Source organism: Rattus norvegicus, chromosome 20, assembly GCF_021556685.1.
Source record: "Rattus norvegicus strain SHRSP/BbbUtx chromosome 20, alternate assembly SHRSP_T2T, whole genome shotgun sequence".
NCBI lineage: Eukaryota > Metazoa > Chordata > Mammalia > Rodentia > Muridae > Rattus > Rattus norvegicus.
The window spans coordinates 5185102-5207067 of NC_141553.1; the positions used below are offsets into that span (position 1 = coordinate 5185102).

Here is a 21966-nt window from a genome sequence, read left to right on the forward strand (position 1 = left end):
TACCTGCTTAGACTTGTCAGTGGGGGAATATGGAGGATGGTTTCCTTCAGGCCTCCGATGGCCACCGTTGGCCATCTTTCAGTAGGTGGCCTAGGTAGCTCACCGTGCATTGCAAATCTCGGCCTTCTCTGTTGAGGCCCAGTACCCAATCTCCCCAGCTCCACAAGTAGGCGATGGTGCTTTCGAGGCGTTGGACGTATTATCAGCTGCCACCAATAGGTCATCTATACATTGAACAAGGGTTATCCCGTGTAGATTGCCAGGTCTTGGTGAAGAGCCTCATCAAAGATGGTAGGTGAGTTTGTGAAACCCTGGGGCAGTCGCATCCAGGTTATGGGTCCCCTGACCAGTTACCCACAGTTCAGAGTCTTTTCACTCGAATGCAAATAAGTCTTGGCTTTTGGGGACTAATGGCAAGCAGAAAAATGTATCTTTCAAGTGTAGGACAGTGTACCACATCCTAGAGGCTGGCAGAGAGCTCAGTGGGGTGTAAGGGTTAGGGACTGTAGGATGTAGATGGGTCATACATCAGTTGACCTCCCTGAGATCCTGTACTGGGCGATAATCCTGGGTGCCCGACATTTTAACTTGCAAGAGGGGTGTGTTTCAGGGTGACTGATATTTGCACAGAATACTCAATTGTAGGAATCTGTGGATATGAGGCTTGATGCCTTCCTGGGCCTCTTGGGACATAGGATATCGATGTACTGAGGTTGGGGTAGCCTGGGCCTTGAGCTCTATAAGGATGACAGGGCCAGCATATGGCCTTCCTGACCCCTGCTGTGTCTTCCCATGCCTGGGGAAAGGTTTTTAGCCACCAGTTGATGCTTGCAGGTGGGTTGGTCCTTCAAGAGGGGGCCCAAACCATGGTCTTCTAACCTAACCATGAGGACTTTGATGGGCTCGCCAATCAGTCCCTTCAATTGTGGTCCATCTGGGAGGAAATGAATTTGGGCCCCCATATTTGTGAGGAGATCTTGCCCAAGCAGTAGGTAGGGTCCCATGAATGAGCAGGATATCCGGCCCACACCTAGATCAGCTGCTCACAGGTAGTCCATGTATTCTGTTTGATCCCCTTGCTCCCTTGCACCCACAAGTTTTTGTTGGAGATAGGTCCTTCCACCTGGAGCAGGACAGAATGCTGGCCTCCAGTGTCCACCAAGAATTGGGTGGCTTTCCCCTCCACTCTCAAGGTTACTTTGGGCTCAGGGAGGGGACCGGAACTCTGTTCTCCCTAGTCATTTTCCTCACTCAGGGCCACCACCTTTGGGGTAGGGGAGCGCCTCTCCCAAGGCATGGCCTCCCTCCCTGCCTTCTTTTCATTGGGACATTCCCTGGCCATGAATGGCCTCGTTCCATTCCTTACAGTATGCACACTGGTTTGTGTCAAGAAGCCTTTCCCCCTTTTTCAGTTGGGACCCAGCTTCTCTACCCTCCCTCACTACTGTTGCCAAAATCCTCTGTAAATTTTTCTCCTGGTCTTTTTCTTTCTTAATCTCTCTCTCATCGTCTTCTTCCTGTCTTCTTCGTTCGCTTTCTTCCTCTATCTCTCAATTGTTAAAAACTTTCTCAGGAGCCTGCACCAAACCCCTCAACGACCCATCCTGCAGCCCCTACCATCTCTGAAGTTTCTTTTTAATGTCCCTACTGGCCTGACCTATAAAAACCATGGTCATGGAAGCCTGGTGCTCTTAGTGCTAGGGTCATAGGCTGTATAATGACATAATGCTTGCATGACCTGCTGGCCTGACCTATAAAAACCATGGTCATGGAAGCCTGGTGCTCTCACTGCTTGGTCATAGGCTGTATAATGACATAATGCTTGCATGACCTGCTCCAGGAAGTTGGCTGGGGACTCATCAAAACCCTGCCTCAGTTCTCTTACCTTAGTCAAATTGTTTGGTCATTGGGAAGTGACTTTGATTCCTGACAGCAGAGACTGACTGGAGACATTTATGCGCTTCTTAGCTTCAGCTGAATTATAATCCCAATTATGTCTCCTGTTGGGAAATCCACTGTCAATGTCAGCCTGATTCTGGGTGGGGACCCCGCTGGCCCCAGGAACATTTTTCCTGGCTTCTACGAGAAGAAGTTCCTTTTCCTCAGTGGTGAAGAGGACCAGTATGAGCTGCTGACAATCATCCCAGGTGGACTGAGGGGTAAAGAGAATTGATTCTATCAGGTGAGCGAGTCCCTTGGGGTTGTCTGAGAAGGGCGGGTGTTGTGCTTTCCATATATAAATCTGGAGGGAAAAGGCCAGTACTGCATGACCTGATTCCCATCCTCATCTGTGGGTCCATAGCCTCAAACATGGAGAACCACCGTGGTATCAGGGGAGCTGGCTCTCCTATTCCAGATTCCCATTAATGGCTCCGGGTCACACCTGGTTGGGGAATGGGAGGGTAGAGTCCTGAAGGTCCTGGGGCTGGCAGTACTTCAGACCCTTCATTTGATTCCGGTGGGGCCTTGGGTACAGCTGCTGGGGGGTATGTATTTGGGGGTCCAGAAGGAGGTCTGCTGTGCTGGTGTCCTGTAGAATCATCTTCTGTGGTTCCTTCTGCATAGACGTGATGGGAGAACATGTCTGATCCAGAGAGGAGGTTTAGTTACTAACATCTCCCAAACAATCATGTCGGGGTCCTGGTCAGGGTGGGCAGTTGAGCCATCTCCAAATACCTTCCTTTTCATTTCATTTATGTCAGAGAGATCAAGTGTCCCAGTGGTGGGACATGCGACCTCAAACGGAGGCCACTCAGATGAGCACAAAGTTGTCCATTTGCCCTTTCTAATGGTCACCAAAAGATTATTAGCTCATCACTTAGTCTCATTCCAATGACCTACTGGCAGATTCAAGGGAGTTGATTTCTTCTGTCCCATGTCCAAATATTTTGTTAGTCCACGTAAATAAAAATAATAATAATCAGAGACAGATTGCTCACAGGAACACACAAAAAGTGAGAACAAAATAGCAAACAGGATGCTCACACCAAACCAAAGGCCAGGGAGTCTAACTGGTGACTCAGCCAGCTCCTGCTGGTACCGAGCCAAAAGGTTCCACAGAGGGAGCCTGAAGCATCCTCCAGACTCCCTGAAGCCACAGCATTAGGTACCTCTGTATGCTGCAGTCGACCACTTGTTGTGCCCACCTCGTCCGGCAAGGAAGACACAACACGGTCAGATCCTTGTCAACAGCCTTTATTGCAGGACACCTTCATTGGTGATACGGGGACCTCGAGCGGCAAAAGCGCTCGCCTTATATACACAACAGTATGCTAATAATCCTTCAGGGATTGGTGGGGCACGGGTCACCCCACTATCACCCCACTACTTGTCCTCCTGGGATTGGTGGAGAACGAATCACCTCACTAGCATGGTACTGCCCCCTCATTAGCATATTAAAGGCCAACTGACACCAGGTGCAAAACCTGCGCATGCACAGTACCATTGTTCACCACAAGAGGGCGGCAGATCATACAGCTTCCCTGACGAGGGGACAAGCCTGCACATGCGCGGTAAGTTGTTTACATTCAGACGGGGCTGGCTGTTGGCACCATCTTTTTTTGCCACACCGCTCCCTACATCTCCCCCTTTTTTGTTTAATAAAATGAGTAGTCTAGGTCTGGGTGTCACGTCAATCTTGTCATTGCTCCTGTCTTAGGTCGTTCCTGACGATAACTCGGCCTTACCCATCGCCGCGTTACCCTATCGCCACCGGGCCCCGTGTCTTAGGTTGGTCTGAGCTCGAGGAAAGTTGCCCGTCTCTGGATAAAATGACTCCACATGACTGTGACAAAAATGATCTAGGGCGAACTCTTAATCTTTCAAAGAGGCCAGCAATATATTGGGAGAAGCACCATGTTCTATGGCGGTCATAGCCTGGTAAACAACCGCTTTGTGTCTGGCATGTTCCCCTTTTAAACTTCCAATAAGCTTGAGACCTACTCCTCATCCCAGGAGGACAATAGCTCCCCAGGCAAACATGTCCGCCCACTCCTTAAAAAAGGAGAAAGCATTGGTAATCCATGAGGTAAAGTCTTCAACTGTGATGGGGTCCAGCCTAGTGCTGTTGAGGACAGCAATCTGCATCAGCAATTGTCTTGATAGTTGCTCTGCTTTAATGGACCAATTTCCTTTCAGATAATTCGAGATTTCTTTGCAATGTTGAGAATGCTGAGAAAAGTTAGCTCGCAAAGGAGTAATGCATAAACCTCTGAGGGAGGAAACGCAAGACAGCTGTGTCATATGATACAGTGCTTCAATTTGTTCTTGAACTAAATCTATCCTTTGATTGGCTAATAGAAGGCCAAATGCCAAATGGGTATTAAATTCTTCTTGTATCTCTAGCACCACTGCAGTTCTTTCTACAATCTGATTGACAGTCTCAGCCGTCTGTATTTGATTGGTCATAGCGATTGCAGCTGTGGTAGGTGCAGCAGCAGACAGCACAATGGCTGACATTATGACTGCCGTAATTCCAAAATCTCTTTTGGCTCTCAGCAAATTAAGAATAGGAAAGCTATCTGGGTTTGCCTCCACTGGGATTGGCACAAAGGAGGGAATCTTAACCATCACTGTGGTGTCATTGGTGCCATCCCAGCATTCAGCTAAATAGCAGACTATATGAGAGCTATTACAATTTAAAACACCATTGCTGACATTAGTGATTATCAGAAAGAAAAAAGGTGATCTAACACATACTGAAGTACTAGTGGCAGTATTATTTGCCAAGTGGTTATTATATTGAATATTGGTCAACCTGGTATCATTTTTTCTGGTAGCTGAAACATTATACAGCACGAAGTTCTCACCCATCAACCTAGCAAAGGGGGTCAGGGATGTATATGCCCCTTGCTCATTGGACAGCACCCACTGAAACCAAGGCCAGAGATTATGCTTGCCAGTCTTATTCTCAAAACAGTAGAATTCCTATGAACTGGCATGGGTACTGGGCAGTATCTGGCAATAGCCCACAGGGTGAGCAAATTAACCTGTATTACCATTCCCAGTAGTAATAGTAGGGTTTGTAGTCTCATCTTCAGGAAGAGCAGAAGGCAATTTTCAAGTCAAACGCTCAGGTATCCCTATTGGATTTTCTTGATTCTGCAGAAAAACACAAACAGCTCCCCTAGATCTCGAAATCACAGGATCTGGGCCATGCCATTTATCAGTTAAGACATCCTTCCACTTTACTTCTGCATTAGTTATAGGTGTACTAGCAGCATGGCGATCCGCAGCAGAGCGGCCATGCGTATCCAAAATTAAGAAATTTAGAGTAAAAAGAGCTAAAGAAAGTTGTTCTTTTGGTGTTCGGCCGCTGGCAATTCCCTCTTTTTTTTTTTTATAAGCTCTTTTAAGGTACGATGTACCCTTTCCACAATTCCTTGACCTTGGGGATTGTATGGCAATCCTGTAGTATGTTTGACCTGCATTGTCTGGCAAAATGCCTGAAAGGACTTTGCAGTGTAGGCAGGCCCGTTATTTGTCTCGAGACTATCAGGCTTTCCCCAGGCTGCCCATGCCTCTAAGCAATGACTAATGGCATTACGAGCCTTTCCACCAGTCATCAGAGTAGCGTGTATAATACCGGAACAGGTATCAACAGAAACATGAGCATATTTTAAATTTCCAAATTGAGATATGTGTGTGACATCCATCTGCCAAAGTTTTAGCAGGATCAGACCACAAGGGTTAATCCCCACATGAGGAGGGTGGTGAAATTGAACACAATTTTGGCAACGTAACACCGCATCACGAGCTGCAGCTCTAGAGATTTTAAATTTTTGTTGAAGAGTAAAGGCAGGTACATGAAACTTTTGATGAAATTCTCTAGTGAGATCAACCGGTGCGGCATGAAAAATAAACTCTCTACGAGTACTAGCATCCACCAGGGCGGTATTACTGGTCATGGGACCAGGCAAATTAGTATGGGCTCGAATATGTTGTATAAAAAATTTATTTTTTCTGGCCCAAATAAAATTTTGTAATTCTAAAAGAATTTGACATATGGTACTAGTCGACCGATTGGCCCTGCAATTTCAAGTGAGCGCACCGCATTAACTACATAAGCAGAGTCAGAAATTAAATTAAAAGAATCATGAAATCTTTTGAAAACTTCCAATACAATTTTACATTCTGTAATTTGGGGGGTGCCTGGACTGTATTGAATTAAGATTGGTTCTTGAGAATCAACCATATAGGCACCTACACCTGTTTTGGAGCCATCTGTATAAATATCTAATGCTCCAGACAAAGGCTCTGAGGCAGTGATCTTAGGAAAGATCACTGGGTGTTCAGTAAAAAATTGTAGCAAAGGATCCTTAGGATAATGATTGTCAAACTCTCCATCAAAACTACAGCGTAATATGGCCCAATCATCTATCAAGGCACACAATGTTTCCATCTGAGCAGTAGTATATGGTATAATAATTTTCTTGGGTAAAATACCAAAATGCTGAATACAAGATTTAACGCCTAACACAGCAAGCTGTGCAACGGCAGAAGGATAATATTAAAGGGTCTTATTTGGAGAAATATGGGGATAAATCCAAAGAAGTGGTCCCTGTTGCCATAGCACTCCTGTAGGCTGAGGAAAGGTTCTCAGTATACACAAAAGCAGATCTTCCTTTTCCTTGTACCTTCTAAGCATTGCCTTTTCTAATCTTTCTTCTACTTTCCTCAAGGATAATCGTGCTTCCTTGGTTAAAACACGGGGTGAAGTAAGCTGAGAATCGCCTTTCAGGATCTCATAAAGTGGTTGTAAATCTACATTGGGCATTTTAATATAGGGTCGAATCCAATTTATGCTTCCTAGTAATTTTTGAAAGTCATTTAATGTTTTTAGATGATCTTTTCGTAATTCAATTTTCTGAGGGGAAATACTATGAGGAGTGATTTTAGTTCCTATATATTCTACCATTTGGCCCATTTGAACCTTTTCAGGTGCTATGAACAATTGATTGTTTTCAAGCACCTTAACCACTTTTGCATAGGCCGCTTCTAGGGTGCCACAATCTTCATATCTCTCCCTCTCACACTGAGCAGCCTCTTCCTCGAGATCAGCCTCATCATCCCAAAATCAAGTCTCCAAAACACCGAGTCTATCCTTCATGCTACAAGGTTTGACTGCTAATTCCTACATATGAACACATGATGGTGCGGTCTCCAGTATTTAAATAAAGAGACATTGCCTTAAAATCTTTTAGAAGCCTGATTTCTGGGATAAGATTTCCATAAAAATATCATCCCAATTTAGACCTGTTTCCCTAGATTGGCTCATGCCACATGTTGTCTAGAATGACTCCATCCAAATTTACCAGTTTTATGTCAACTTTCTGTTACCAATGTCACATTTTTTTTTACCATATCCAATAACTTAAAAGCCAATAGTCCATAACCAAGGCATGTAGAGAATATTTATACATTTAAAACCAATCAGAAACAAAAATGAAGTGGCTACACATACCTTTAATATTTAAATCAATCACCATTTTTACTTTTTCTAGCTGTAGTTTTAAGAGAAACACCTTGTCATCTGTTGAGTCCAATAATCACAGTCAAAGATTTTTCTAAGAGAAACAGCCATCAGTTCCAGTACCTTAGAAACTGGGAAGCTCCTGGTGTCTTTAGGATCAGCTAGTATAAACATTTAGCCAGCCCCCTGGGGAGCTTGCCCAGCCCACTTTGGCTTCTAGCTACAGATGCAGGCTCCAAAAGCCAATTGAAACTTTTTATATATTTGTTCCTTTCTTGAAAGGAGTTAAAGCTACATCAATGGGTGAATCAACCAGCATTTAAAATTTTAACCTTTTCTTTTAAACATGAAACACAAAACATTCAAGCAATGAGAAGCAAAACCCAGACATAAATTGACATACATGAACAGCTTGGTGCACCAAGGACAGACAATAGACACAGAGGAAAAGAACTAGATGGTGTTCCACCAAAGGGACCCAGACATTCTACCCAAAGGACCCAGAACCAGAAATAAGCACTTCTCCAATAGGAGCCAGCAAGGAGGCAAGACGTCTTCCACCTCCTTCTGTTCCCAGGAGAGCTCCAAAAAGTTTAAGCTCATTTCCTTCTTTTGCCAAAGCATCTGTGGAGAGTTCGGGAGGACTGTTTTTCTCAACCCCATTCTCTCTCTTGTCTAGGGTGTAAACTGTCTCTAGTCAGGGTCCAAAGCATCAATGAGAATCGACTTTGCTTCTCTAGATTTTAACATAACTCTAAAAGAACACATAGACAAAAACATTTTACCATTATTACCTTGTCCCCTCTTGACCATTACCACTACCCCAAATCTTTATCTTTGCACATGCTTTCAATTTCTGGGATCCTTCTGAATTCTGCTTACTGCGGCCTTTAAAATCTGTATCCACCACCTGAGTTCCCATTCAAGGGGTCAATACGAGTCTGGTGGTAGAACTGAGGTCGAGTCCTGTGCTTCCTTTTGTTGCTCTGCAGGCAGCCCGGGACCCGATGGTTCTACCTTTAGTTTCACTTTCTCTAAGCTGTAGGTGATGCTTTCTAGATTGTCTGACATTTCTAAGGTCAAGGCTTTTAAAGAAGAATATATCTTACTTGTTTCCTGGTCCTGATTATCCTCTTTTTTTTATCTCTGCCTTCTCTCTGTTCCTTTTATCTCCTTTTCTTTTTTTTTTTCTTTCGAGAACTTTTCTCCCTCCGACATACTTTCTTGTTGCTCTGCAAGGACCCTCTGACCTGTCCTAACCGCTCTAACGGCTTCCCACACAAAGAAAAAAATAAACAAAATTACAAGCCTTACCCACAAAGGATCAATTGGAAACAACATTGCCGTAGTTCCCAAACCTTTCGGCCTCTATACCAAGGCTTTCAACTTCACAAAACTCTAGGCCTCTATACTAAGGCTTTCAACTTCATGAACCTCTCGGCCTCTATACCAAGGCTTTAATAGTCTCTGATTACCTCCAGAGAACTTTATTCATCTTACCTCCCTTATCCAGGAATTTTCCGACGTCGCCATCCTGAATCTGAAGACTTCTGGATCCACGAGAATATTCTCAGGTCCCCATACAGGGCCACCACTTGTTGTGCCCACCTCGTCCAGCAAGGAAGACACAACACGGTCAGATCCTTGTCAACATCCTTTATTGCAGGACACCTTCATTGGTGATACGGGGACCTCGAGCGGCAAAAGCGCTCGCCTTATATACACAACAGTATGCTAATAATCCTTCAGGGATTGGTGGGGCACGCTTCACCCCACTATCACCCCACTGTCATCCCACTATCACCCCACTACTTGTCCTCCAGGGATTGGCAGAGAACGAATCACCCCACCAGCATGGTACCGCCCCCTCATTAGCATATTAAAGGCCAACTGACACCAGGTGCAAAACCTGCGCATGCGCAGTGCTATTGTTCACCACAAGAGGGCGCCGGATCATACAGCTGCCCTGACGAGGGGACAAGCCTGCGCATGCGCGGTAAGTTGTTTACATTCAGATTGGGCTGGCTCTTGGTCCCATCTTTGTTTTGCCGCCTGCTCCCTACAGACCACACCAGAATAGGCGCTCCTTGAACAAAACCGAAACTGAGAGAAAGAGGCTGTACTAAAAGACACAGTGATTCATGCACTCCACCATTGGTGGTGTAAAGACGTGTCCTGTGTCACTCAGACTCCAGGGTGTGAGACAGGGTTCACATAGCTCAGGCTGACTTTGAACTCACTATGTAGCTAAGGATGACCTTGAGTTCCTGATGGTCCAGCCTCTACCTTAGAAAAGCTATGGCTATGGATAGAGGTAGCATTGTCAGGGTTAGTGTTAGGGTTAGGGGGAGGGTTATGGTCAGTTTTAGGGTTATGGTGCTGGTGTTAGGGTTGGTAGGGTTTGGTTTAGAACACTTAAGGTTCAGGTCCAGGTTATGGTTATGGATAGGACCGTTAGAATGGGTTATGGTTAAGGTTAGTGTACAGAGTCAGGATCATGTGACTATAATAGCAGTCATCTCTGCCTCCTTTATTAGCACTTACTGTTGATACAGCTGCCTGTGACTGTGATGCCCTGGGAGAAGACACAATGGGCATCCCGTCCTGGTTTCCTCAGTGTCCACTAAGTGTCTCTGTCAGCTCCTGGTGACTGCCTTAACTGGTCCTCCCCTTTGGGAGACATGGGCTGGTGGCTGAGAAGGAGATAAGGTTTGTTTACAGCCAGGCCCCTGGAGTCCAAGAAACCTCGCAGGTTTCTGCTGAGTCTGTGATGTTAGGAGCTGGGGTTGGGCTGGGCTGCAGATGAGGCAGGGATTGTGGTAGGAACTACATGTTTAAGGAAGACAGACCACCTGCCCCTCACCTCAGTAGGTACTGGAGCTAGACCTGGGCTCATGACACCATGTGGGTTTGGAGCTGTGACAGGAGTTGACATAAGTCTGCGGTGTGCAGATGTGAGCCACTCCTGATGCTGAAAACTGATTCAGTAAAGATCTGTTGTCTTCTTTCTGTCATCTTTTAAAATTTCCGTAAATGGAGGTCTTAGGATTCTTTCCATTGGACAGCGTGGGAAGTGGCCAGGGTGGGATTGCGGTTGAGGTGGTGAGGTGAACCTTCACCTCTTCCCCTTAGAACACCACGTACAGAAGGAACACACACCCTGTTCACACTGCTGGAACTTTTACTTTCAGTGGCTGAAACTGTAATCGCTCTGTTGGCTCAAAGGGCGCTGCTTGAATAGGCGTGACACCACAGCATTGGTTGTTTTGGTCCATCCATCTTCTCATCTGATCATCTGTCTGTCCATCCGTCCTCATCATATTTGTGCCCTGGCCTGTGTGGCAGCCTGTTTTGGTCATCCTCATTGTCGTCTTTGTCAGTGTGTCTGGAGTGGCTGTGACAACCTGGGTTATGCTGTACTTGTAGTATGCTGCTCTAGAAACCATGATTCTGAAGATGTGGAGACCCGCTGCTGACTTTGAGAAGAGCCAAGCTTAGAGCTGTGAGAGCCTCTTGGAGCAGGGCTGAGGTGTGAGAGGAAGATTTGGGGTCTGCTGTGTCGCCTTGGCCCTGAGCTGTTCCTGATGAAGTCACGGCCTTTCAAAGCTGGGAGCCAAGAGAAGCAGGTAGGTGGGCATTGAAGACAACTGGGGCCTGCAGAAGAAGCAGAGAGAAGATTAGGTTGAGTGAGTCCCAGCAGGTCACCTTCCTGGTGGGTGAGCATGGAGACAGCTCAGAGAGCCTCTGTTTCCCTTCTCCCTTAGGCTCCCTCCCCACCCCTTCTCCTTCCAAGCAGCAGGTGGTTTGGGAAGAAGCTGTTCTTTGATGAAGTTCTTGTTCTTTAAAACCCTGTATACACCCAGCTTGGTCTTTTCCAACAGAGACTATGAGGATAAACCTGTGTTGTGGGACATGTGTGTATGGCACCTGTCATGTAAAGTCATTTCAGGAACCATGGCTCAGTCTGGGCTGGAACAGAAGTGTAGACAAACTCCACAACCAAGATCCAGAACAAGGCTTTTGTGATGGTCATGTCAGTGTTCTCAGAGATCTGTGTGTCTCTGACGCTGCCCGTAAGGGGCTGGTCACAGTTGTGGAGCCAAAGAATACAGGGTCCAAGGTATTCCTGAGGATGGGGCCGGGCCCAGGCTCCATGTGTTGGGGTCACAGGCAGTATGTGGCTAAGGGGGAGTTGGAGTCATGGTGTCTAGACTGGGCTCTCCCCAAGGCCGTGGGACAGGAAGAGCCTATTTCTGTGTAGAGCTTGGTTGCCCTAGAGCTGGGACTGGGTGGGGAATAAAGTAATAGCTTCCTCTCAGATGACTTGACGTCCCCAGCTGCCCAGTCTTCTGCAGGGCTGAGAGCAGCCCATGTCTGGCCATTTCTCAGTGTTGGCTTGTGGGGAGCCTTCACCCTGTGTGCACAGATAAGTCTTGGTCCTGTGGGCAGATTTCCTCTCTCAGCCATGCAGTCTCTGATGAGGGGTCCAACATCTGGGAGAATCTTGCCTTCTGCTGCCTGCTCCAGGCTGTTTACCTGCCTCTCCTCTTTCTCTCTTCAGCTCAGCGGACATGGGAATTTACTGCAAGCCCTCTGTGCTCTTCCAGGACTCCTACCTCCTGGTCCTTACACAGCTGCTTTGCTGGGTGACCACAAGTGAGTCTGTCCTGCTCTCCCTTCCCGTGTCTCCCTACAGTGGCCAGGATGTGCCAGGAGCTCTGCAGCTCAGATGTGCAGGAGACTCACAAACCTGGAACCAAGCATTTTGCCATCTTTCCATTTGTAGTGAGTTAGGAATGAAAATCTAGGCGAGCATGCGTGCATCAGCCTTCGAGAGGCTGACACTGGAATGCGGTGAGCCCTTGGCCAGCCTGAGCTACATAGTCAGATCCTCCCTGGGAAGTATAGGTGGGACAGCCTTGGTGCTGGCATTGTGCCTGGGGTGTGAGAGGCCAGTGTGGCTCCAGCAGAACAACCCAACAAGAGAGAAACTGGGGCTGCCTGGAGGAGGATTGAGTTGGGAGAGCCCTGATGGCCTGGTGTCCCTTGGTGGGAGTCAGAGTCAGCAGTGATCCTTGAGCAGAGCAGGCAGAGGCTTTTCCTTCATGTAAAGGTCAGAGGTGGGGATTAGAATACAGCTCTCAGGTGTCCTGGACTCTCTAGTGGCAGCAGTGTGCTAGACACAAATGGAGCAGTGCACAGTCACAAAGAGCTCTTGGGGCCACAGTCCCTGTGACAATGTCCTTGAGGTTTACAGGACCAAGGCCCAAGGAGAGGCAATCTTTCTTCTGTATGAGGAAGTTACTGGGACATCTGGAATGCAGGTGGCTTGTTCAGAAAAATAACCCCATAATGTGTGTCCATGTAACACACATATGCCTCATGTCCCTAGAATTCAGAAGAGTGTCACAGATTGTCATGAACCCACCTGTTTGGACTGGGAATTGAATCTGGGTCCTCTGCAGGAATCTCTGGGATCTTAGTTTTTCAGTCCTCTCTTCAGCTTCGGTCCTATGTTTTAATATTTTCTTTATTTAGTGGTTGAAAAAACTGAGTGATATCAGAATTTAGCATTGGGTCTTGTGTTAGACCAGCCAGTTATACCTGTGCTTCTCACAGTGTGGCCATATAGCCAATCATGTGAGCATCGGTAGTGATCCTTATAGATTTATGATTTTGAACCTACCCCAACATACTGACATTAGAATTCTCAGAGAAGATTCACTTACCTGAAATGCATCTGGTGAGGACGGACATGCAAGTTGGAGAAAGAATCCAGAAGGAATTCCTTTATGGAAGGGTCTCGGGCCAGGAACATAGGTAGAAGAGTTTTTTTTTTTTTTTTTGCATTATTTATGGAGGGCACTGCTGTGTCCAAAGGTAGCTTGTCTATTCCTACATTGGTTAAGTTACTCATGGATGCCTGATGCACAATGCCTAGAGCCACCCCATCTACCCCTTGCTTTCTCCTGGCATGATACTCTCCTTCAGAGTGTGTTCTGTGCACTGCCCTGTGTCCCTCTAGCCTCTCACTGCTACATCTGTGTCCACAGAGGGTTTCCGGGTCTTTGGTCCCTCAGACCCCGTTGTGGTCGCACCAGGTAGGGAAGCCATACTTCCCTGCTCCGTGTCTCCAGCCATGAGTGTGGAGAACATGGAGGAGCTGAGGTGGTTCCGCACCAGATTCTCAGAAGCAGTATTTGTCTATCGGGACCAAGAGGAGCAGAAGGAAGAGCAGATGATTGAGTATTCTTTGCGGACCTCGCTGGTGAAGGATCAATTCCATGAAGGCAAGGCTGCTGTGAGGATCCAAAATGTCCAGGAGTCAGATAGTGGGATACACGTCTGCCACTTCAAACAGGGAGTGCTCTATGAAGAGGCCATCTTGGAACTGAAGGTGGCAGGTGGGTTAACTGATCCCTGTTCTAAAAATCTTAGGTGACCTCTGTGTGGGAGGAAACTGACAGGAAACTGACAGATGACATCACCCAGCCCTTCCTTTCTTTTATGCTTTGAGAGAAGTTCTCATGTTTGCCAGACTGTCCTTGAGCTTGCTCTGACTTGCCCGACTCACATGGTTGCTCTGGTCTCTCATTTTAATCTCTACTTATTTTTAATTTCACATTTTGGGGTCAGAAACACGCAGTAAACTTGCCATAGATAAATTCCACCCATATTGTATATGTGGCCTTTCCTAAAATGTGCTGTGTCTACTTCTGTGAATTAGTGATTATGTCAGTGTTATGAAAATACCAGCGGTTGAAATGTATATTTTTGAGGTGTAGGCAGGAAAATCAGAGTGGGTTATGGAGTTGTCAGTGACAAGTGATGATCAAGGCTAAAGGCAAGGTATTGAGGAGAGGAAGGAAGGAAGCTCAGGGTCTGACTTCCCTGGAGAGGAGAGCTGGGTGTGAGCCTGCTATGGGTGTCATAGGTGTGTGGAGAGTGGACAGATGGAGCACTAGTTTCCATCTCAGGGCTCCTGTGTTCAACATCCTTCAGTTTCCTCAGGATCTTGTGTGGATGCAAGACAGGCCATGTGTGGTGTGAAGATGCCTTTCCTCTTTTCCACTCTACTCACCTTTGCTGCAGGAAGTGGACTCTTCTACCAGGCCCCACCCAGTCTCCCTTCAGTTCTGGGACAAAACACACACAGACACACACTTCATTCATTTAACCTGTCTTCTGGCACAATATTGAACACTACTTTCTTCTGTCAGAAACATCTTGCCCTTACTATATCTTTTATTTGTCTCTCCCAACTGCCCCATTCTTTGGTTGCTAAACTCCCCTGACCACCCACATGGTAGAGCGGCTGTATGGCTACTCCTGTTTGAGATGTCACTTGTTTGCCTGGTTCTCACCTCAAATCATGGTGAACTCCCTCCTCTTCCCTGTGTCTCTCTCTTACTTCTAGGGATCCAGAATTCCTGCCTCTACCTTCTGACTAGGAATTGGCCCATGGCTTCCTTTACTGATTGATCATGAACCATCTGGGGAACAGGACCTTAGCGTCAGCACTGCCTCCTACACCTTTGTTCTGTTCCTCACAGTGGGCTCTCTTAACTTTCCTCTAAGGCAACAGGGGACCAGCCTAATCCAGGAAAGCCTTTCCTCTTCAATTCCCATCTGCCCTGTGAAAGGATCCTGTGAGTCACAGAATTTGTCCCAGGGTCCCTCAACCTAAATGGCTTCTTGTGTGTTCACATCTGTCCTGCAGCGATGGGCTCTACTCCTGAAGTGTACATCAAAGGTCCAGAAGATGGTGGAGTGTGTGTTGTGTGCATGACTTCAGGGTGGTACCCGGAGCCCCAGGTGCACTGGAGAGACTCCACAGGAGAGGATCTCCCAGCATCCTCGGAGACCCTCCATGAAGATGCTGAAGGACTGTTCAGCACAGAGACCTCACTGGTGCTGAGAGACAGCTCTGTGAGGAATGTGGCCTGCTCCATCTTCAATCCCGTCTTGGGTCAGGAGAAAGCCATAGCCATTGTCATCCCAGGTGAGAGCTGTCCCTCAATTATACAGGGACTGGGAAATGTATGGTCTTCCTGGAAGGTGCTGGTCTGTCTTTCTTCAGCTTCACCCACCACTGGCTCCCTGCCTGGGCCCCAGAGCCCTTTTTCCCTCAGGCCTCTCCCTGGAAGGCAGCTTTTATTGTGATCCTGACCATGATGGGACTTCTAGTCTCAGGCACAAGCTATCTTCTCATAAGAGAACATTCTGGAAGGCTGAAGTTGCAGCAGGAATGGAGCCATTTTCAGCTTGAGAAGGATGAGTTACAGACGATAAAGGAGGATGCTCTGAGGACTGCTAGTGAGTCACCACAGCTGCAACAGACAGATTCAGAGTCCCCAGGAGGGCCTTGTGTTCTGGAATCAGGATAGGTGGCCTAAAATCCCCAGAGTGAAGGGCTGTAATCCTTTGGTTCTGGTGGTTTGCAGTCCAGAGTGTCAGGCACCCAAACTGTGTTTCGTTTCTTCCTCCCAAGTGTACAGACCCCCTCTCCTTGATGTTTTTCAGGTGCACTCAGGGAGGAACTTGGTGAGTCTTGTTTTCCTCCTGAGCCCTCTTGTGCCCTAGTGAGCCCAGCCGTTTTCTTGACACCCGTGTGTTGCTTTTCAGATAGGAGGAAAGCCACCTACAATCGCGGTGAGTGACTGTCCCAGTGTCCCATCATTCCTCAGTGCCCTCTCCTTAATTCTAGGCAGAATGGGTTCCCTCCTGAGGACAGAAGTGGAAGGTTCTGGGAGGTGGAATCCTAGTATTTAGACACCTGATCTCTGCCCAGAGCTGGAAAATGTGTGACTCTTTGGTTTGTCCTGGTCCCTGGGTCTTAATTCAACCAACTCCTGACAAATATATTGGTGCCTCAGGTTTCAGTAGCTCTAGACCTCTGTCTGCACCTCACACAGCTTCTGTCTGAAGCAAACAGCAGCAGTGAGATGTCTTTAAAGGATGTATCTTAGTTAGGTGTCTATTGCTGTAATTCAGTAAGGTAATTTGGAGAGGGGATGTTATATTTGTCATACACGTTTTCGAATCATAGTTTGCTATTGGGAAAAACCTTGTCTCGGACTCAACTCAGGACCTAGCACAGGGACCTGGATCAGGAACGGAAGCAGAGACCACAGGGCAAGGCTGCTTCCTTGCTTGTTCCCAGTGACTTCTTCAAGTATCTTGCTGGCCCAGTACAGGATCACCTGTATAGATGTGGCACTGCTCCCAATGGCAGGCTCCTTGTATGTAAATCAATCAATCATCAATCAATCATCAATCAATCAATCAATCAATCAATCAAGAAAACGCCTCACTGCTTTCCCTCAGCCAGTCTATTGGAACCATCTCAGTTGAGGCTCCCTGCTCTCACATGACTCTAGCTTTGAACATTGACAAATGCTCCTGAAGGTGTTGATGAAGGTGATGGGCTGAGACTTGGGTGTCTGTCCTCAACAGGAAGGAGATTGGAATGTTGGTGCTCTGGTATAGCTGTACCTGGCTTTAAAGATGTTTTACCCAAGGAACACTGGGAATTTCTCCAAAAATTCATTATATATCCACACTAGTACACATTCTATTCTTCAACACACTTCCAAAAATAGCTCTTTTAAAAAAGAGCTGATGTAGTAATGTTTTCCGATGATTATGGAATAACTTTACTTTCCTCTCTATGATATTTACTTGTATTGCAATATTTTGCTTAACAGTAACACTGAATAAGTTTAGAATAGTAATGTGATAACTACGCCTATCATTGTTTTTCTTTTTGAATTAGATGTAGCTATTTTACAGCTAAAAGCCGCACAGAAGGGCTGCAGAGATAGCTCAAAGGTTAAGAGCACTGTGTGTTCATCCTGAGGTCCTGAGTTCAATTCCCAGCAAGCACATGGTGGCTCACAACCATCTGTAATATGATTGGATGTCCTCTTCTGGTGTGCGGGTGTACATGCACATAGAGCAATCATATATGTAAGATAAACACATTTCAAAAAAACAATTTTTAAAAAGCCATACAGAACACGGTTCAGTGGGAGATCTTAGCCCACAATGACATCTTTCTGATCTGTTTTCCTGGGAATTTTCCATAACACTCTGTTGCCCCTGCATCTCTCAGGAGTCAGGTTCTCAGGGTTCTCTCTCATTCTAGGCATAGACTCATTTTAGAATGGATGGAGGAAGGTTTCACAGACTCTTCAAGTGGGGTATTGTGAATGAGTTCTCACCAGAGTGTGTTCATTTACAGCCTGGAGGAAGGCCCAGCTGTATGCAGGTATGTGGCTATTATTGAATGCTCCCTCTGGGCAGAGCACGGGTCTTAGTTAGGGGTTCTCCTGCTGTAATAAAACAGCAAGACCAGAGCATTTCCTCAAGTTAGAAAGTGTTCACTTGACTCTCACTCCCAGTCTGTCAACAGGGCAAGTCATGGCAGGAACCCAACAGGCAGGAACCTGGAGGCAGGAGCTGAGGCAGAAGCCATGGAGGAGTGCTGCTTAGCAGATTACTTCCTGTGGCTTGCTCAGTTTCTTTTCACCCAAATCCTAAAACTGCCTGCCAAGTGATGACCGTGCCCCCATGGGCTGGGTTCTCTCATATCAATCAGCAGTGAAGACAAGGTTCCACAAACTTGCCTCCTGGTCAGTGCTATGGAAGCACTTTCCTTATTCAGGTTCGTTGTCCCCAGATGAGCCTACTGTGTCGAGCTGACATAACAGGAAGTAGTTGTCATCCTCTTGAGTTGTCAGAGGTTGTGACTACCCCAAGGAGACCTACACAGGACAGGGTCCTTTAGGAGCAAGAAAGCCTCTCCTCTCCCAAAGATTCCTTCTTTCTTCCATTCTCTGTCTGTCTCTTTGTCTGTCTGTCTGTACCCTTGTACCTTTGTGTATGTTGTCATGAGTGTAGAGATCACAGCTTATAGAAGTCATGCTTAACCTCGGTACCAGCACCATTAGCTGCCAAGTTCTCAGTCACTCTCTGCATGAGTTATGACTGTTAATGGTGGCCAGGGGAAGGTCTGCTGATCATGTCCTCCCCTAAGTAAGTGTGTAAACATTTAATGGCTATTGGTGGAAGGGTTTTTTCCCCCTTAAGGATTGCATTTCCTCCTCCATAGCTGGTGTTCCTATACGGAACTAATTGAGCTCCTTGATTCTTTGTTCCTACAAGCTGTACCTGAGTGGAATCTTCCCTTTGGTCTGTCATTGACACTCTCTCTGTATGTGACTAGACATTTGTTCATCTCCCCAGCAGGAGTGTGCACAGCTCTGACATCTTTCCTCTGACCTCCCTTTCTTCAGCTTCTGTCATCCTCCTCTCCCTCAGTCCCCATCCCTGCTTCCCCAGGATGATCTAAGTGTTCCCCTGTCCCTGTCACTGAAGAAGCCTCCATAGAAGAGTGCAGGAATTCCCTTTTAGATCCACGGGATACATTTTGGGGGCACCTGGCAGGGTAAGTCATTGTCAGCATCAGCCTGGCCCCGTCTGTAGCCATCTGGATCAGTGGACATCTTGTAGGTGCAGGGTTAGTGGGGAGTTCATCTGCTAGCAGAGACTGTGGAGGAGGCCATGATGTCCTTGTGGAGCAGAAGTGCTGCTTCCAGAAGATTCCCCGTCAGTCTAGGAGGTTTGGGAACGTGGTCTCTGTAAGATAGTCTTTGGTTTTGTGTCCTCCTTAATGTTGGGGTTCTTGCGGCTTTGTCTCAGTTTTGAGTTCCTTTTCTTTATTTTCCTCTGATCTCCTGGTGTTACCTACATCTCTGTTTCTGTCTCTGTCTCTGTCTCTCTCTGTCTCTGTTTCTCTCTGTCTCTGTCTCTCTCTGTCTCTGTCTATCTCTCTCTGTCACTCAAACACAATCACACCCTCTGTCTCCATGTTGTGCTTGGCATTGTGGCCCCCTTTGATTCTGTCTTCAGAGACCCTGGCTACTCAGGAATTGGGTGTTTAAACCAAGTGATCTGATTCTGGTGGCCATTGCCTCCCGGATGGTTAGGGTCTTGCTGACGCATGTGTGATCAGCTTGAAATCCCACCCGATGTCCTGTTATCGCTGTATTAGGGGGCCCCACATGCAAGTTTGCACTGCTCAGAAGCATCATCTCTCTTCTTTTTAAAAAAGAGATACTGTCTATCCATTTGTCTGTCTGTATCTATTTATTCTGTGAATGAGTGTTTTTCTTGAATGTGTCTCTGTGTGCCATGTGTATGTGTTGAAGTCTGGGCAAGTGTGTTGGTCTCCGGAACTGCAGGAACAGAAGGCCATGGGTGTCCATGAGAGTCTGGGAACAGAAGCAATGTTTTCTGAAAGAGCATCAAGTGGCCTTGGACTTTGGTTTACTTGTTGTTCTGTAAGACCAAACACTGTGCCTTGCAGGTTCTGTACTCTAGAGCACCATCCATGATGCTGTTTTCTCAGACAGGGTCTTACTATGTAGCTCAGACTTTTCTCTAACTCCTCATGTAGCGTAGTTGCTCTCAAACTCACAGGTCTCCTCCTTCATCACCGTTCCTCCCTCCCATTCTTGGAGAGTTTTGATTCAAGGATGTGTAGCTTCCCGGATGGTTGTGTCTGGGTCCTGACAAGGCACAGTGAGAGGAGGCTTCTCTGCCTTTATTAGGGATGGATGTTAAGCCCCTGCCCCGTTTGAGTCTTTTTGGACGGGCTACAGCAGATGTGTGTGTGTGTGTGTGTGTGTGTGTGTGTGTGTGTGTGTTTTCATGTGTGCATCTCTCCCTCACTCTGTGTGAGTATATAGGTATATTTTATGTCTCTCTCTGTTTATGTGTGTTTTTATGTGTTACTCTCTCCCTTTGCGTGTATGTGTGTGTGTGTGTGTGTGTGTGTGTTGTGTGTGTGTGTGTGTCTGTTTGAGAGAGAGAGAGAGAGAGAGAGAGAGAGAGATGCGTATTGTCCCTATAACCCCAACTTCAGAAGCCTAGAAATTCTGTGTTTCTGAAGACAGTTGCTGAACAGATAGATGGGTAATCTGTGAACCCCCTCACATGATCTGTATTTCTCTTGTAGATTGGCGCAGGGAACACTTCCAGGCCTGTGAGTGGTGCTGTGTTCCTTAGGGACACTTGCCCTGTGCTTCTGGCTCTGGTCTCTCCTCTTCTCTGTGGTCTCCCAGGTGTTGATGGGTGCAGTGATGTGGATGGCAGAGGTGGCAGTTACTAAGCTGGTCTCCTTCTTAAGTGCCTTGTTATCTTGACATCCTAATTGGACTTTTCTTCCCTCCCTCTGCTTGCAAGACCTGGGTTTGAGCCACAAGGCTCTCATGTGAGGGACTTAATGCCCTAGAAGATGCTAAGATGCTTGTAGGGAGAGGGGTAGCCATAGCTTTTTCTGAGTCCTGGACAGGACCTCCCATGATTGGTAACTCTCTCTCCAGGGACTTTCACTCTGGATCCAGCCTCTGCCCACCCCACCCTTGTCATCTCCCAGGATAGAATGAGAGTGACCCGGAAAGACACCAATGAACTCTTCCGTGTGCTATCCATCGACCTCTTCAGTGTGCTAGGCACCAAAGGCATCTCTTCTGGAAGATATTACTGGGAGGTCAAGCTGGCAAATGGAGAAGGCAGCAAATGGAGTCTGGGGGTCTGTAGGGAGGGTGTGGAGAGGAAAGACTTTTATTTTGAGAGTCCAGAGAAGGGGTTTTGGACAGTGGGGCAGTCTAGTTGTGGGTATTTTGCCTATGTTGAACGTGGGAGGGCTTCCTTATCCATCAGGCAAGCTCCACAGAGTGTGGGGGTGTTTGTGGACTACGATGAAGGGGAAATCTCCTTCTATAACATGAGTGACATGTCCCACATTTTCTCCTATGAGGCTTCCTTCTCTGGGACTCTTCTTCCATACTTTCGGCTTAAGTCTGGAAATGTCTCGATGACTGTCAGCACCATGGCCTGTGTGTCTGAGGGGCAGGAGGGAGAAGAGGGAGAGAAAGGGGAGGAACAAGAGGAGGGCAAAGAGGGGGAAGAATGTCAGCTCTTGTCCCATGCCAGGGACACTCTGTTCCCATAGTGTGGATCACTGCCTAAGTCGTCAATGTGACTCCATGTGGGAGTGTAAAGTATTTTTATATTTAATGTAATTTTAGATTAAATGTTTACATTTCATGTAAAATAGCAAATTGTACATTCTGGTGTGTAAAAATTGTCTCAATTTTCAGTATGTATTAATAAAGTTTTATAGGAACATAGTGGTTTTCTCTCATTTGTATAGTCTGTATGGATGCCTTGGGTCCAACAGCATAGAAAATATAAGCAGACACTAATGTGTATTTCTAGTGGTATAGAGACTTTCAGCTGACTTTTACAAAAGAGTTATTTTATTTTATAATTCTAGTGACCATTTTTAAAAGTAAAAATGGTGTCCTAGAACAATTGGTTTCATGGTTGCATAACATCTGTACCTGAACATCATTTCATGTGGACCCCAGTGTCTCCTAATTGAGTTCACAGGCTGACCAAGGTCTCCCTGCCTCCCTGCTGCATTG

At 46.7% G+C, this 21966-nt stretch overlaps 1 protein-coding gene and 1 long non-coding RNA gene across 13 annotated transcripts in view; one reads left to right on the forward strand and one right to left on the reverse strand.

Annotated features, from left to right (window-relative positions):
- Positions 1 to 9333, reverse strand: part of LOC147998538 (uncharacterized) — a 31680-nt gene extending 22347 nt beyond the window's left edge. For 4 of the 6 annotated variants that reach the window (XR_015645579.1, XR_015645575.1, XR_015645577.1 and 1 more), the window contains exon 1: positions 8972 to 9164. This is a non-coding gene — a long non-coding RNA (uncharacterized LOC147998538). Of the gene's footprint in view, positions 1 to 3175; positions 4211 to 4997; positions 5101 to 8265; positions 8486 to 8971 lie in introns of those variants that run through there. The other 2 variants (XR_015645576.1, XR_015645578.1) reach the window with 2 other exon arrangements.
- Btnl5 (butyrophilin-like 5) lies at positions 1888 to 21668 on the forward strand. Of its 7 annotated transcripts, XM_087598317.1 has the most exons (12): positions 8985 to 9467; positions 10663 to 11097; positions 12033 to 12127; positions 12168 to 12256; positions 13497 to 13875; positions 15192 to 15473; positions 15587 to 15787; positions 15995 to 16015; positions 16097 to 16123; positions 17715 to 17741; positions 20493 to 20519; positions 20860 to 21668. In XM_087598317.1, exons 3-12 carry the CDS (start codon positions 12043 to 12045, stop codon positions 21489 to 21491), a joined length of 1770 nt encoding a protein of 589 aa, XP_087454443.1. In that variant the 5' UTR covers positions 8985 to 9467; positions 10663 to 11097; positions 12033 to 12042; the 3' UTR covers positions 21492 to 21668.
- The last annotated feature ends 298 nt before the right edge of the window (positions 21669 to 21966 follow it).

Bases quoted from the DNA above. Each gene is read 5' to 3' on its own strand.
- Btnl5 (XM_087598317.1), top strand. From the start codon at position 12,043: ATGGGAATTTACTGCAAGCCCTCTGTGCTCTTCCAGGACTCCTACCTC. The intron at 12,128-12,167 runs GTGAGTCTGTCC...GTCTCCCTACAG, and splicing joins GCTTTGCTGGGTGACCACAA to TGGCCAGGATGTGCCAGGAG. The intron at 15,474-15,586 runs GTGAGAGCTGTC...CCTGGGCCCCAG, and splicing joins CATAGCCATTGTCATCCCAG to AGCCCTTTTTCCCTCAGGCC.